Here is a 14224-nt window from a genome sequence, read left to right on the forward strand (position 1 = left end):
ATATCGTTTAGGAACATGAGCGTGGCTGAGGTGCACCCATGACCAGCTCTGAAACCAGATTGCATAGCGGAGAAGGTACGGTGGGATTCGAAATTGTCGGTGATCTGTTTGTTAACTTGGCTTTCGAAGACCTTAGAAAGGCAGGGTAGGATAGTTATAGGTCTGTAGCAGTTTGGGTCAAGAGTGTGTCCCCCTTTGAAGAGGGGGATGACTGCAGCTGCTTTCCAATCTTTGGGAATCTCAGACGACACGAAAGAGAGGTTGAACAGGCTAGTAATAGGGGTTGCAACAATTTCGGCAGATAATTTTAGAAAGAAAGGGTCCAGATTTTCTAGCCCGACTGATTTGTGGGGGTCCAGATTTTGCAGCTCTTTCAAAACATCAGCTGACTGGATTTGGGAGAAGGAGAAATGGGGAAGGCTTGGGCGACTTGCTGTGGGGGGTGCAGTGCTGTTGACCGAGGTAGGGGTAGCCAGGTGGAAAGCATGGCCAGCCGTAGAAAAATGCTTATTTATCGGTGGTAACAGAGTTTCCTATCCTCAGTGCAGTGGGCAGCTGGGAGGAGGTGCTCTTATTCTCCATGGACTTTACAATGTCCCAGAACTTTTTTGAGTTTGTGTTGCAGGAAGCAAATTTAGATGCTTCGATGCTAATGCAGAACGCCACAGGATGTTTTTGTGTTGGTTAAGGGCAGTCAGGTCTGGAGAGAACCAAGGGCTGTATCTGTTCCTGGTTCTACATTTCTTGAATGGGGCATACTTATTTAAGATGGTGAGGAAGGTATTTTTAAAGAATAACCATGCATCCTCTACTGACGGGATAAGGTCAATATCCTTCCAGGAAACCCGGGCCAGGTCGATTAGAAAGGCCTGCTCGCTGAAGTTTACGGCTTTGGGTTTGTACCTGGTAGGTTCATTGATCATTTGTGTGAGATTGAGGGCATTAAGCTTAGATTGTAGGATGGCTGGGGTGTTAAGCATGTCACAGTTTAGGTCACCTAGCAGCACGAGCTCTGAAGATAGATGGGGGGCAATCAGTTCACATATGGTATCCAGAGCACAGCTGGGGGCAGAGGGCGGTCTATAGCAGGCGGCAACGGTGAGAGACATGTTTTTAGAGAGGTGGATTTTTAAAAGTAGAAGTTCAAATTGTTTGGGTACAGACCTGGATAGTAGGACAGAACTCTGCAGGCTATCTCTGCAGTAGATTGCAACACCGCGCCCTTTGGCCGTTCTATCTGGTCTGAAAATGTTGTAGTTAGGGATGGAGATTTCAGAGTTATTGGTGGTCTTCCTAAGCCAGGATTTAGACACGGCTAAGACAACCGGGTTGGCAGAGTGTGCTAAAGCAGTGAATAAAACAAACTTAGGGAGGAGGCTTCTAATGTTAACATGCATGAAACCAAGGCTTTTACGGTTACAGAAGTCAGCAAAAGAGAGCGCCTGCGGAATAGGAGTGGAGCTAGGCACTGCAGGGCCTGGATTCACCTCTACATCGCCAGAGGAACAGATGAGGAGTAGGATAAGTGTACGGGTAAAAGCTATGAGAATTGGACGTCTAGGACGTGCAGAACAGAGAGTAAAAGGAGCAGGTTTCTGGGGGCGATAAAATAGATTCAAGGTATAGTGTACAGACAAAGGTATGGTAGGATGTGAATACAGTGGAGGTAAACCTAGGCATTGAGTGATGATGAAAGAGATATTGTCTCTAGAAACATCATTGAAACCAGGTGATGTCATCGCATGTGTGGGTGGTGGAACTGAAGCGTTGGATAAGGTATAATGAGCAGGGCTAGAGGGTCTACAGTGAAATTAGCCAATAAACACTAACCAGAACAGCAATGGACAAGGCATATTGACATTAAGGAGAGGCATGCTTAGCCAAGTGATCATAAGGATCCAGTGAGTAGTGAGGTTGGTTGGGGTCACGGCGATTCAGACAGCTAGCCGAGCCATGGGTAGCAAGCTAGCAGAAGATGGAGGTCTGTTTTTAGCCACCGCGTGCGTTTCCGTCGGTAGATTAGTGGGGCTCTGTGTTAGAGGGGACCAATCCAATTGTCAAAATAGTTATAGTTATAGTGGCCCAAGAAGATTGTTCGATAGACCTGTTCAGATAGCAGCCGATATGCTCAAGACAGCTAACAATTAGCGGGCCGCAGTTAGCAGATGGGCGTTCAGGTTACGTCGCGATGGAGGGGCCAGTTGAATAGCTCCCTCGGGCAGATAACGTTGGTATTCCAGTCGTGAAGGCCCGGTGGGGCTCCTCATCGGCAGTAAAACGGGTCCGGATAGGTGATTGTAGCCCAGGAGTGGCTGATGGAACTGTTCAGCTGGCTAGCTCCGGGATAATTGGTGTTTGCTCCCGGAATCGACGTTAGCCAATAGTCACTCGGATAGCAGCTAGTTAGCTGCAAGATCCAGGTGTAAATGTCCAGAGCTTGCGGTAGAAATCCGGGGATATGGAGAGAAAATAGGTCCGGTATGCTCTGGTCTGAGTTGCGTTGTACAAAACTGGCGATAGTTTCCTGAGCTAAAGGATAGCTGATGACCGCTAGCCGTGGTTAGCTGAATACTGAATACTAACATTAGCTAGTGAGCTGGCTAACTTCTGGCTAGCTTCTGTTGTGGATTTCGGATACGAGGTGAATAATACTTTTGAAAAAAAACAGATCCGCACCACGTTTGGTGAGGTGGGTTGCAGGAGAGTGTTTTGATGTTGAGTTTTGAGAAAAAAAATAGATAAAAGATATGCGAAGAAAAAGATAAAAAGATATAAAATATATATACACGGGACAAGACGAGGACAAAGGACGTCTGACTGCTACGCCATCTTGGAAAGGAATGTGACGAGGAACATTTCACTTTCTCCTCAATGCTTATACCCTATCCAGGCCACAATATACCAGTTACATGCATCAACATAGATGACAAAAAAGACAATACATACCTTCACATTGATATCAATGCATTCCGCTGTGAGAAAGGAACATAGAACAATTACATTTCCACTTATCAATAAAGTTAGCAATTATCTGTGTCAAAACACAATGTTCTTCTTGCTTGTTGCACCAATCAACTCAATTAAACCACAGGTTAACACCTCTACTGTGTCTGGAGCAAAAATAAAACAACAGAGAAATGATGGAGGGAAAAAGAGAGAGAAAATGAGGGATGGAGAGCGAGAGAGAGTGGGTAATGAGAGAGGTACAACAACCACAAAAAAGTACCTAGAGAAAGAGAGAGAGAGAGATAGAGAGGAGAAGAGCAGGTAGTATCTAACAACCACAACAAATTGTCTAGAGAAAAAGAGAGAGATAGAGAGAGGAGAAGAGCAGGTAAGTTGACAGTGAAGTTTAGGGAGACTGTGTGTATCTGCTATTGTAGACAGAGGGAGAGACAGTGACAGTGAAGTTTAGTGAGACTGTGTGTATCTGCTATTGTAGACAGAGGGAGAGACAGTGACAGTGAAGTTTAGGGAGACTGTGTGTATCTGTTATTGTAGACAGAGGGAGAGACAGTGACAGTGAAGTTTAGGGAGACTGTGTGTATCTGTTATTGTAGACAGAGGGAGAGAGAGTGACAGTGAAGTTTAAAGAGACTGTGTGTATTTGTTATTGTAGACAGAGGGAGAGACAGTGACAGTGAAGTTTAGGGAGACTGTGTGTATCTGCTATTGTAGACAGAGGGAGAGACAGTGACAGTGAAGTTTAGTGAGACTGTGTGTATCTGCTATTGTAGACAGAGGGAGAGACAGTGACAGTGAAGTTTAGGGAGACTGTGTGTATCTGTTATTGTAGACAGAGGGAGAGACAGTGACAGTGAAGTTTAGGGAGACTGTGTGTATCTGTTATTGTAGACAGAGGGAGAGAGAGTGACAGTGAAGTTTAAAGAGACTGTGTGTATTTGTTATTGTAGACAGAGGGAGAGACAGTGACAGTGAAGTTTAGAGAGACCGTGTGTATCTGTTATTGTAGACAGAGGGAGAGACAGTGACAGTGAAGTTTAGAGAGACCGTGTGTATCTGTTATTGTAGACAGAGGGAGAGACAGTGACAGTGAAGTTTAGTGAGACTGTGTGTATCTGTTATTGTAGACAGAGGGAGAGACAGTGACAGTGAAGTTTAGGGATACTGTGTGTATCTGTTATTGTAGACAGAGGGAGAGACAGTGACAGTGAAGTTTAGTGAGACTGCTGTGTATATGTTAGACAACTAGTGAGAGGGAGACTGAGATAGAGAGGGAATAAGAGAGAGGCAGAAGGAGGGAGCAACAGCAAGAAGTAGAGAAAGGTTGCCTGTGTCAGTCTACAGTGCTATCTGCCGTGTTAGTCTCACGAGGCTGTCGTCTAGAACAGCAGAAGACCCTGTGTGGTTAGTTATGCTACTAACCAGAGTAACTGGACCACCGGCTCAAGGGTGCTGTACTGTTGCCGTAGTATCTGGGTTAGCAGGACCATCTCGTAACAGATTGTAATGATGACTTGACCGCTGGCACCGTAACCGTACTGTCTGCTGTTACCATAGTAATAGAGTAACTGGACCACCAGCTTGGCACTGATTGTAACAGCATTACAGTTTTTTCCAATTGCTAACACACTAAAATGACATGCACAGCACAATTATTTAAACTGACACACAGAGAGCAAAACCTCTTCTCAAGTCTCCAAAAGTGTGCGTGTGTGTGTGTGTGTGTGTGTGTGTGTGTGTGTGTGTGTGTGTGTGTGTGTGTGTGTGTGTGTGTGTGTGTGTGTGTGTGTGTGTGTGTGTGTGTGTGTGTGTGTGTGTGTGTGTGTGTGTGTGTGTGTTAGTCCCCTATAATAAATTAAGTGTTCTTGTCTCTTTAGTAATAGTGAGTTCAGTGAAGAATCTATGCAGTCTATTTACAGAGAAAGAGCTTATGAGTGATTGGCCTGGTATTTATAGAGAACAGATAATTTCTCTATCTTTCTCTCTCTCTCTCTCCTCTCTCTCTCTCTCTCTCTCTCTCTCTCTCTTTCTCTGTCTCTCTTCCTCAGTCTCTCTTTCTCCTCCCTGTCTCTCTCTCCCTGTTTCTCTTTCTCTCTCTCCCCCCGTCTCTCTCTCTCCGTCTCTCTCTCTCTCAATTCAATTCAATTCAATTCGCTTTATTGGCATGACGTAACAATGTACATATTGCCAAAGCTTATTTTGGATATTTACAATATAAAAATAAATAAAAATGAGAATCAAAATTGTCAACGGGACAACAGTAACAACAATAACCAAGGGTCAAAATAACCATACATTGAACAATAACAATAAGCATACAGTAGAGTACATGTGCAGGTTGATTGGTCTGTCAGACACTGTCTCTCAACTTATGGCAGGCAGCAATGTAGTGCGCTGCCAACCCACAGCTCTCTGCGTCCTCCCCCAACAGGACGGGTAGCCTATCCTCATCAGAGAGGTCTTTGAAACCTTGAATAAGGGTTTCAAATTTGGGAAAATTACACTCTCTAATTGTTTTATATTTTTGACATTTTGTCAGGAAATGCAGCTCCGTCTCAGGTTCTGCTGTTGTGCAGTGGTTGCACAGCCTTTCATCTACAGGGAGCCAGGTTTTCCTGTGTCTACCCTTCTCAATGGCAAGGCTGTGCTCACTGAACCTGTACTTTGTCAAGGTTTTTCTAAGGTTTTGATCAGTAACCATGGTCAAATATTTAGCCACAGTGTACTGTCAATTTAGGGCCAGATAGCACTGCATTTTGCTTTGTGTTTGTGCTTGTGTTTCCCAATAAGCAATATAGTTTTGTTTTGACTGTGTTGTAATTTGGTTTATTCTGATTGATTGGATGTTCTGGTCCTGAGGCTTCCGTGTGTTAGTAGAACAGGTTTGTGAACTCAGCCCCAGGACCAGCTGGATGAGGGGACTCCTTTCTTTGCTCAGCTCTTGGCATTGCAGGGCTTGGTAATGATATGAGAGGGGGTCACTGTATTTTAGATGTTTCCAAAACTTAATTGCTCTTTTTTGAGGTTTTATTATTAGTGGATATTGGCCTAATTCTGCCCTGCATGCATTGTTTGTAGTTTAACTCTGGACATGTAGGAGAATCTTACAGAACTCTGCATGCAGGGTTTCAATGGGTTGCTTGTCCCATTTGATGAAATCTTGTTTTGCAAGTGGACCCCACACCTCGCTGCCATAAAGTGCAATTGGTTCAATGACATATTCAATTAGTTTTAGCCAAATTTTAATAGGTATTTCAATTTGAATTAGCTTTTTAATGGCGTAGAATGCCCTACGTGCTTTCTCTCTCAGTTCATTCACTGCCTCATTAAGGTGTCCAGTTGAGCTTATTTTTTAACCTAAGTAATTGTAGTGTGTACAGTACTCTATATATTTTATACCAATTGAGAACTTTGGTCTAATTCCCTGAGATCTGGATCTTCTCTGGAAAAATCATTATTTTAGTATTTTTGGGGGGTTTTGGGGCCCAGGTCTGGCAGTACTGCTCTAACAGGTCCAGGCTCTACTGTAGGCCATGTGCTGTGGGTGACAGCAGGCATGGGTCATCTGCGAACAGTAGGCATTTAACTTCTGAATTGTGGAGACTAACACCAGGGGCTGAGGATTTTTCTAGAATAGTGGCCAATTCGTTAATGTAAATATTGAAGAGTGCAGGGCTCAGATTGCAACCCTGGCGAAGGGCCCGCCCCTGGTTAAAAAATTATGTTATTTTCTTACCAATTTTAATGCTGCACATATTGCCAATATACACTGCTCAAAAAAATAAAGGGAACACTTAAACAACACAATGTAACTCCAAATCAATCACACTTCTGTGAAATCAAACTGTCCACTTAGGAAGCAACACTGATTGACAATAAATTTCACATGCTGTTGTGCAAATGGGATAGACAAAAGGTGGAAATTATAGGCAATTAGCAAGACACCCCCAATAAAAGAGTGGTTCTGCAGGTGGTGACCACAGACCACTTCTCAGTTCCTATGCTTCCTGGCTGATGTTTTGGTCACTTTTGAATGCTGGCGGTGCTTTCACTCTAGTGGTAGCATGAGACGGAGTCTACAACCCACACAAGTGGCTCAGGTAGTGCAGCTCATCCAGGATGGCACATCAATGCGAGCTGTGGCAAGAAGGTTTGCTGTGTCTGTCAGCGTAGTGTCCAGAGCATGGAGGCCCTACCAGGAGACAGGCCAGTACATCAGGAGACGTGGAGGAGGCCGTAGGAGGGCAACAACCCAGCAGCAGGACCGCTACCTCCGCCTTTGTGCAAGGAGGAGCACTGCAAGAGCCCTGCAAGATGACCTCCAGCAGGCCACAAATGTGCATTTTTTAAAGTTTTTTTTGCCAGAAGTTGTTTGTGTTTATGGACTCCTCAATTAGTGTCAGCTGCTTGCTGTTGTACTGTGCTTTTTTGGTTCTGAGTGTACGATTATAGAGTTTTAAAGTCTCACAGTAATGAAGGCGTAATTCACCATTATTTGGGTCTCTGTGCTTTTGGTTGGGTAGTGTTCTAATTTTTTTCCTTATAATTTTACAATCTGCATCAAACCAGTTGTCATCTGTGATCTTTTTTGTTTAGTTTTTTATCAATTTAAATTGTGCTTCTTTTTTGGTTACAGGTTGCTTTCTGGTATTCTTCTGTGCTGTTTTGGGCCCATCTGTATGAATTTCTGATGTTGTACAGCTTACTGGGCTGTGAATGTGTGGTTGTTTCCATGTCTGTTCTTTTGAGGAACAACGTAATTTGGCTGTGATCAGACAGAGGTGTTAGTGGCTTGACAGTGAATGAGCTGAGAGAGAAAGGGTCAATGTCTGTGATCATATAGTCTACTGTACTGTGGCCAAGAGGTGAGCAGTAGGTGAATCTCCCCAAAGAGTCCCCCCGTAACCTACCATTGACAAAGTACAGACCCAGGCTTCTACAGAGCTGCAAAAGATCCAATCCGTTTTTGTTGACGGTGCTGTCACTGTTGTTTCTATGGGGGAGATTAAGACAGTTAGAAACAGTATGGCCTGTAATAAAGCTGTCCCCTCGTGTGGTCGTTAGATCAGGTGGTGTTCCTGTGCGCGCATTTGAAATGGCACGTTTCTTCCTCAAGGGTGGGGAAGATCTCCTCTGAGTAATATGGGAATTCTGAGGGGGGGATATATATTGCGCAAAGGAACACATCTTTTTCTGTCAGTACAAGTTATTTTTTTAGTTTTAACCAAATGTGATATTTGCCCATTTTGAGGGGATCAATTAGATGTTGTAGTTTGGATTTGTACCAAATGATCAGTCCTCCAGAGTCTCTGCCTCTATTGACAGAGCTGTGTTTTTGTGACGGCACAATTACCTCTCTGTAGCCTGTGGGGCAGTGAGTGACAATGTCAGCCTTACACCATGTCTCCTGCAGAATGATGACGTCAACATCCTTAAGATTTTTGTTGAACTCCAGTGCTAAACTCTTCAGTCCAAAGGTTGATGAGTTTAGGCACTGAATGTTCCACATGCTAACTGATAGTGATTTCATGTTGCAAAAAGAAAGAATAGCAGTCAGAAATACAGTAACTACTAACTAATAAGTTGTTAAGAGTGAGATAAACAGGATAACAGCTAACATTCTTTCTGTTATATATATAAACATTCCTATTCATTGAACAAGTAAATTCTAGTACAATAGGTGTGTGTGTACGTGTGTGTGTGTGTGTGTGTGTGTGTGTGTGTGTGTGTGTGTGTGTGTGTGTGTGTGTGTGTGTGTGTGTGTGTGTGTGTGTGTGTGTGTGTGTGTGTGTGTGTGTGTGTGTGTGTGTGTGTGTCTCTCTCTCTCTCGCTGTCTCTCTATCTCCCCGTCTCTCTCTCTGTCTCTCTTTCTTTCTCTCTCTCTCTCCCCCCGTCTCTAGCTCTCTCCCCCGTCTCTCTCTCTCCCCCCGTCTCTCTCTCTGTCTCTCTTTGAATTTCCCTTTCTCTCTTTTTTCACCGTGCTGATGATAGCAATGGTCAAACTAGGACATATTTAATTTCTGTGTCGCACAGAGAAGTTTAGTACACATACTGATTGTTGTGTGTGTTTGTGATAGAACGAGGTAGACAGAGAGAGGACCGTTTTAAAGGTGTACTGTAGGAGTGATAACCGTTTTATTGTTGCTGTTGATTGTTTTAGGAAGCAGGAGAGAGAGCTGCTGACCATCTCTAATGTTCCCCTGGCTGACTGCCCCCCCTCTCCTCCGCGCACCGCACCCCCCACCATGAAGGTAACACACACTCATGCACACACACATAGAAACATGCACGCACACACACACGCACACATACACACACACACACACACATAGAAGCATGCACGCACACACACACACACACACACACACACACACACACACACACACACACACACACACACACACACACACACACACACACACACACACATAGAAACACGCACGCACGCACACATACACACACCCACACAGGCATAGAGAATTGAGAAGGAGAGAGAACCAGTTTCTAAGTGACTGACCATCCCCAGCAGGTAGTATGACGTTTTGAATGTGTACACTTATGTAAATGTATATCCGTTAGCGGCATTGCGTTCTCAACCATTGATTTCTTGTGCCACAGCATACTGTAGGTGATGATTGTGTGTGAGAGAGTGCCTGTAAATGTGTGTTGGGTTCTGTGTGTGTGAAATCAACACTCCTAGGTATAAGCGTTCATAGAGACAAACGTTACTGCAGTACAGATCCTACTATGTCTGCAGTATGTGTAATGTAGGAGTTGGCTGTTGTTCAGCTGGACATTTCAACAATATACAGATTGCACGCAGCTGAGTAGGGATATGAATACTGTTCTGAAGCACAACGCAAGCGGAGTGGGTGGATACAGCCATTAACTGTGGTACATTGGCCATATTCCACAAACTCTCGAGGTGCCTTATTGCTATTATAAACTGGTTACCAACGTAATTTGTTTTTGGTAACCAGTTTATAATAGCAATAAGGCACCTCAGGGGTTTGTGATATATGGCCAATATACCACGGGCTGTGTCCAGGCACTCCGCGTTGCATCGTGCTTAAGAACAGCCGTTAGCCATATACCACAGCTCCTCATTCCTGATTGCTTAAATACACCACAGCTTTCAGCCAATCAGCATTCAGGGCTCAAACCACACAGTTTATAATAGCTGTTAGAGTACAGTCTACAGTCAGGGTCTATTTCAGTGAAATGCTGGGTCATCCGAGTCCGGCCTGGGAGGGAGTGATGTGTCTCTGCTGCTTCTGCAGCCAGAGATACTGGGTATAATGATGAGATGCTTGTGTCTCCACCCTAACAATTGGATTCGTTGACCACCGAGTGGAACGGCGGGCTGTCAAGCTCCCGCCTATTCCTTTCTTTGGATTGGTGGATACATCTCGTTATTTTAATACATTTTAGAATATTCTATGAGAGGTATTGACATATTAAATGGAGAATGAGATGCTATGCTAGCCTCATGAATATGCATAGGTCATCTCGAATTTCAACAGGGACAACTCCGATATAAAGTGTTTTTTCTCAAAGTTGCCGGGATGTCACTTGCATCACATTTATATCAGAACACTAGAACAACCTAAGCATTACCAAACTTCTACTCGATCAAATAAGCCTCATGTATAAAAATAACAATACATTTTTATCTTGACTAAATTCAACACTCTCTCATTGACCCCCATACAAAAACTCCTCACTTGGCAGTATGCCAAGTTATTTTCACTTGGACAGATTTTGGACTGAGTAAAACTTCTCGCTCTGCCTCTTCCTCTCCGCTGCAGTTCAGTCAGGACCAGGAAGTGATGTGAGAAGAAGCGATGTCAGAGAAATGGCCCAAAAAATGACTTTAAAAAGAGTGAGAAAGAATCTCACCTCTCTCTCTCTCTCTCTCTCCCCAGTCTGCCCATTTCTTCGACATGATGGAGAAGATGGAGGTAAGCATGGAACTCCTGCCGTCTGTGTCTGTCTGATTAATAACCCAGAATCCTCCAGGTGACAACAGAACTGATAATAATGTCATAGGTCAAAGGTTACCATGAGGTCATCAGGGGGTTCATGACTTTTGACACTTCCCAGAATGCATTGTCAGTCATTATATATAGCAACAAGGTTTCAGAACCACTCACTCTACACTCTTACTACTACGCTTTTAATATTCTCTTATTTGTGCTTTCTAACGCCTACAACCCTTATTCTCATCAATCACAACTCCAAACATCTCACCCTCATAAATATCCAACATCCTTTCCCGAAACCTCTATCCCTTACATCCTAACCCCTTGCCTCCAAATCACACCATACCGATCTACCCAACCCCCCAACCCTCTGCCCCTGACCTCTAACATCTACCCCATACATTGCACGTATAACCCCTAACTCCCCTAAGCAGGTACCAGAGGTAGCAGAAAAAACAGTGGCTGGTCCTCAGAGACTGAAGGTGTGGACAGCCTACCTGTCTGTCTGTCTGTCTGTCTGTCTGTCTGTCTGTCTGTCTGTCTGTCTGTCTGTCTGTCTGTCTGTCTGTCTGTCTGTCTGTCTGTCTGTCTGTCTGTCTGTCTGTCTGTCTGTCTGTCCTCATATCCATCCGTTCACTGAATATACTGTATATAGTGGAAATTGACTATGAATGACTTTCATACCTCTTTATTTACAAACTCATATTCTCTGTTGTCATTCATTCATTTTGGCGGTCCTTATCCCATTCACCAATGATTTGAAAAGTCAAGTAAAGTTTTTTGGAGCTTTTAGTTCAGACAGTAATGCATGTGAGTTTGCTTGTCTTTGTGGTGTAAAAACATAAAGCACAAATTTATTCATACTACATTGTTACAAGAGAAAGACAAAAAACACCTCATGGTCATATTCATTTTGTGTCGAGCTCATCTTGTCCTTTGTGTTAGCTGCTTTTCAAATCTTTATACAGACTACTGTGTGTGTGTGTTCTATGTACAGCTGAACCTGATTCCACTCTCTCTTACAGGATGACTACATCCCATACCCCAGGATAGAGGAGGTACGTCAGCAAACTGATAACATGCAGACATACTGACACACTGACACACACACACACACACACACACACACACACACACACACACACACACACACACACACACACACACACACACACACACACACACACACACACACACACACACACACACACACACACACACACAGAGGATGGTTCTTACTCTGTTATTTGTCCCTCCCCAGGTGCTGGAGAGGGGTGGTCCGTACCCCCAGGTGATCCTGCCAGAGTTTGGGGGATACTGGATCGAGGACCCTGACGCCATCGTCCCCACACCCCCTTCTCGGTACCCCAACCTGTGTGACAGGGGGGACGATGGAGGGGAAGGAGAAGGGCAAGAGGGGGACGCTGCCCTAGTGGGTTATGGGTACCGGCTGGAGAGTAACGACGCAGCACGCGCCTACAGGAAGCACTTCCTGGGCAAGGTCAGTGCCATGGGAACACCACTTTTTTCTCTGACATGTAACATGTCAATCATTTAAATACTGTGCTGCCTAATGTGCCTCTCGAAATGCACCATATTCCCAATATGCATTCAGAGTGTATTCACACCACTTGACTATTTCAATATTTTGTTGTGTTACAAAGTGGGATTCAATAATTGTCATTTTTTGTCAATGATCGGCACAACATACTCTGTAATGTTGGCGGCAGGTAGCCTAGTGGTTAGAGCATTGGGACAGTAACCAAAAGGTTGCTGGATCAAATCCCCAATCTAACGAGGTAAAAATCTGTCATTTTGCCCCTGAACTGTTCCCCAGTAGGCCGTCATTGTAAATAAGAATTTGTTCTTAACTGACTTGCCTAGGTAAAAAAAGGTTACACATGTTAAAGTGGAATAAAAATTCTAACATTTGTAAACAAAAAAATATATATATATGTAGATGTATTTTGATTAGATATTTATTCAACGCCCTGAGTCAATAGAATGACCTTTGGCAGCGATAACAGCTGTGAGTTTTTCTGGTTAAGTCTCGAAGAGCTTTCCACACTTGGATTGTGCAACATTTGGCCTTTATTCTTTTAAACATTCTGCACGCTCTGTCAAATTGGTTGTTGTCAAATTATTTTCAAAATTCTTCGAGCTCTGTCAAAATGGTTGTTGATAGTTGCTAGACAACCATTTTCAAGTCTTGCCATAGATTTTCAAGCAGTTTCAAGTCAAAGCTCTAACTCGGCCACTCACTTTCTTCTTGGTAAGCAAATCCAGTGTAGATTTTCCCCTGTGTTTTAGGTTATTGTCCTCCTGAAAGGTAAATTAATCTCCCAGTGTCTGGTGGAAAGCAGACTGAACCAGGTTTTCCTCTAGGGTTTTGACTGTGCTTAGCTCAATTCCATTTTTTTTATCCTGAAAAAATCCTCAGTCCTTAACGATTACAAGCATACCCATATACCCATATACATTTTTATTTTGTACAAGCTTCCTTCTTTTCAGTCTGTCAATTAGGTTATCATTGTGGAGTAACTACAATGGTGTTGATCCAACCTCAATTTTCTCCTATCACAGCCATTAAACTCTGTAACTGTTTTAAAGTCCCCATTGGCCTCATGGTGAAATCCCTGAGCAGTTTCCTTCCTTTCTGACAACTGAGTTAGGAAGGACGCCTGTATCTTTGGAGTGACTAGATGTACTGATACACCATCCAAAGTGTAATTAATAACTACACCATGCTTAAAGGGATATTCAATGTCTGCATTTTCTTATTTTTATCCATCTACCAATAGGTGCCCTTTTTTGTGAGGCATTGGAAAACCTCCCTGGTCTTTGTGGTTGAAGCTATGTTTGATATTCACTGCTTGACTGAAAGACCTTACAAATAATTGTATGTGTGGGGGTACAGAGATGAGACAGTCATTTAGAAGCATGTTATTAAACACTATTATGGCACACGGAGTGAGTCCATGCAACTTATTATGTGACTTGTTAAGCACATTTTTACTCCTGAATGTATGTAGGCTTGCCATAACAAAAGGGGTTGAATACTTATTGACTCAAGACAATTATGAAAAACATAATTCCACATCGGTGTTATAGGGTACTGTGTGTAGGCCAGTGACATTTTTTTTTAAACGTAATACATTTTAAAAAGTCTAGGGGTGTGAATAGTCTCTGAAGGCACTGTAGTGCACTACTTTTGACCAGAGCCCTATGGGTCTTATACTTTCTGTTAATGCATCACATTCTAACCGTTCTCTCTGACT

At 43.5% G+C, this 14224-nt stretch overlaps 1 protein-coding gene across 1 annotated transcript in view; it reads left to right on the top strand.

Annotated features, from left to right (window-relative positions):
* The first annotated feature begins 9140 nt into the window (after positions 1-9140).
* Positions 9141-14224, top strand: part of rap1gap2b (RAP1 GTPase activating protein 2b) — a 36756-nt gene continuing 31672 nt past the window's right edge. Inside the window, exons 1-4 of the mRNA XM_039006196.1 lie at positions 9141-9215; positions 10890-10925; positions 11972-12004; positions 12208-12447. Coding sequence (XP_038862124.1) covers positions 9210-9215; positions 10890-10925; positions 11972-12004; positions 12208-12447 — 315 coding nt within the window. The 5' untranslated portion in view covers positions 9141-9209. The remainder of the gene's footprint in view (positions 9216-10889; positions 10926-11971; positions 12005-12207; positions 12448-14224) is intronic.

The sequence above is a fragment of the Salvelinus namaycush genome, chromosome 12 (genome assembly GCF_016432855.1).
Source record: "Salvelinus namaycush isolate Seneca chromosome 12, SaNama_1.0, whole genome shotgun sequence".
NCBI lineage: Eukaryota > Metazoa > Chordata > Actinopteri > Salmoniformes > Salmonidae > Salvelinus > Salvelinus namaycush.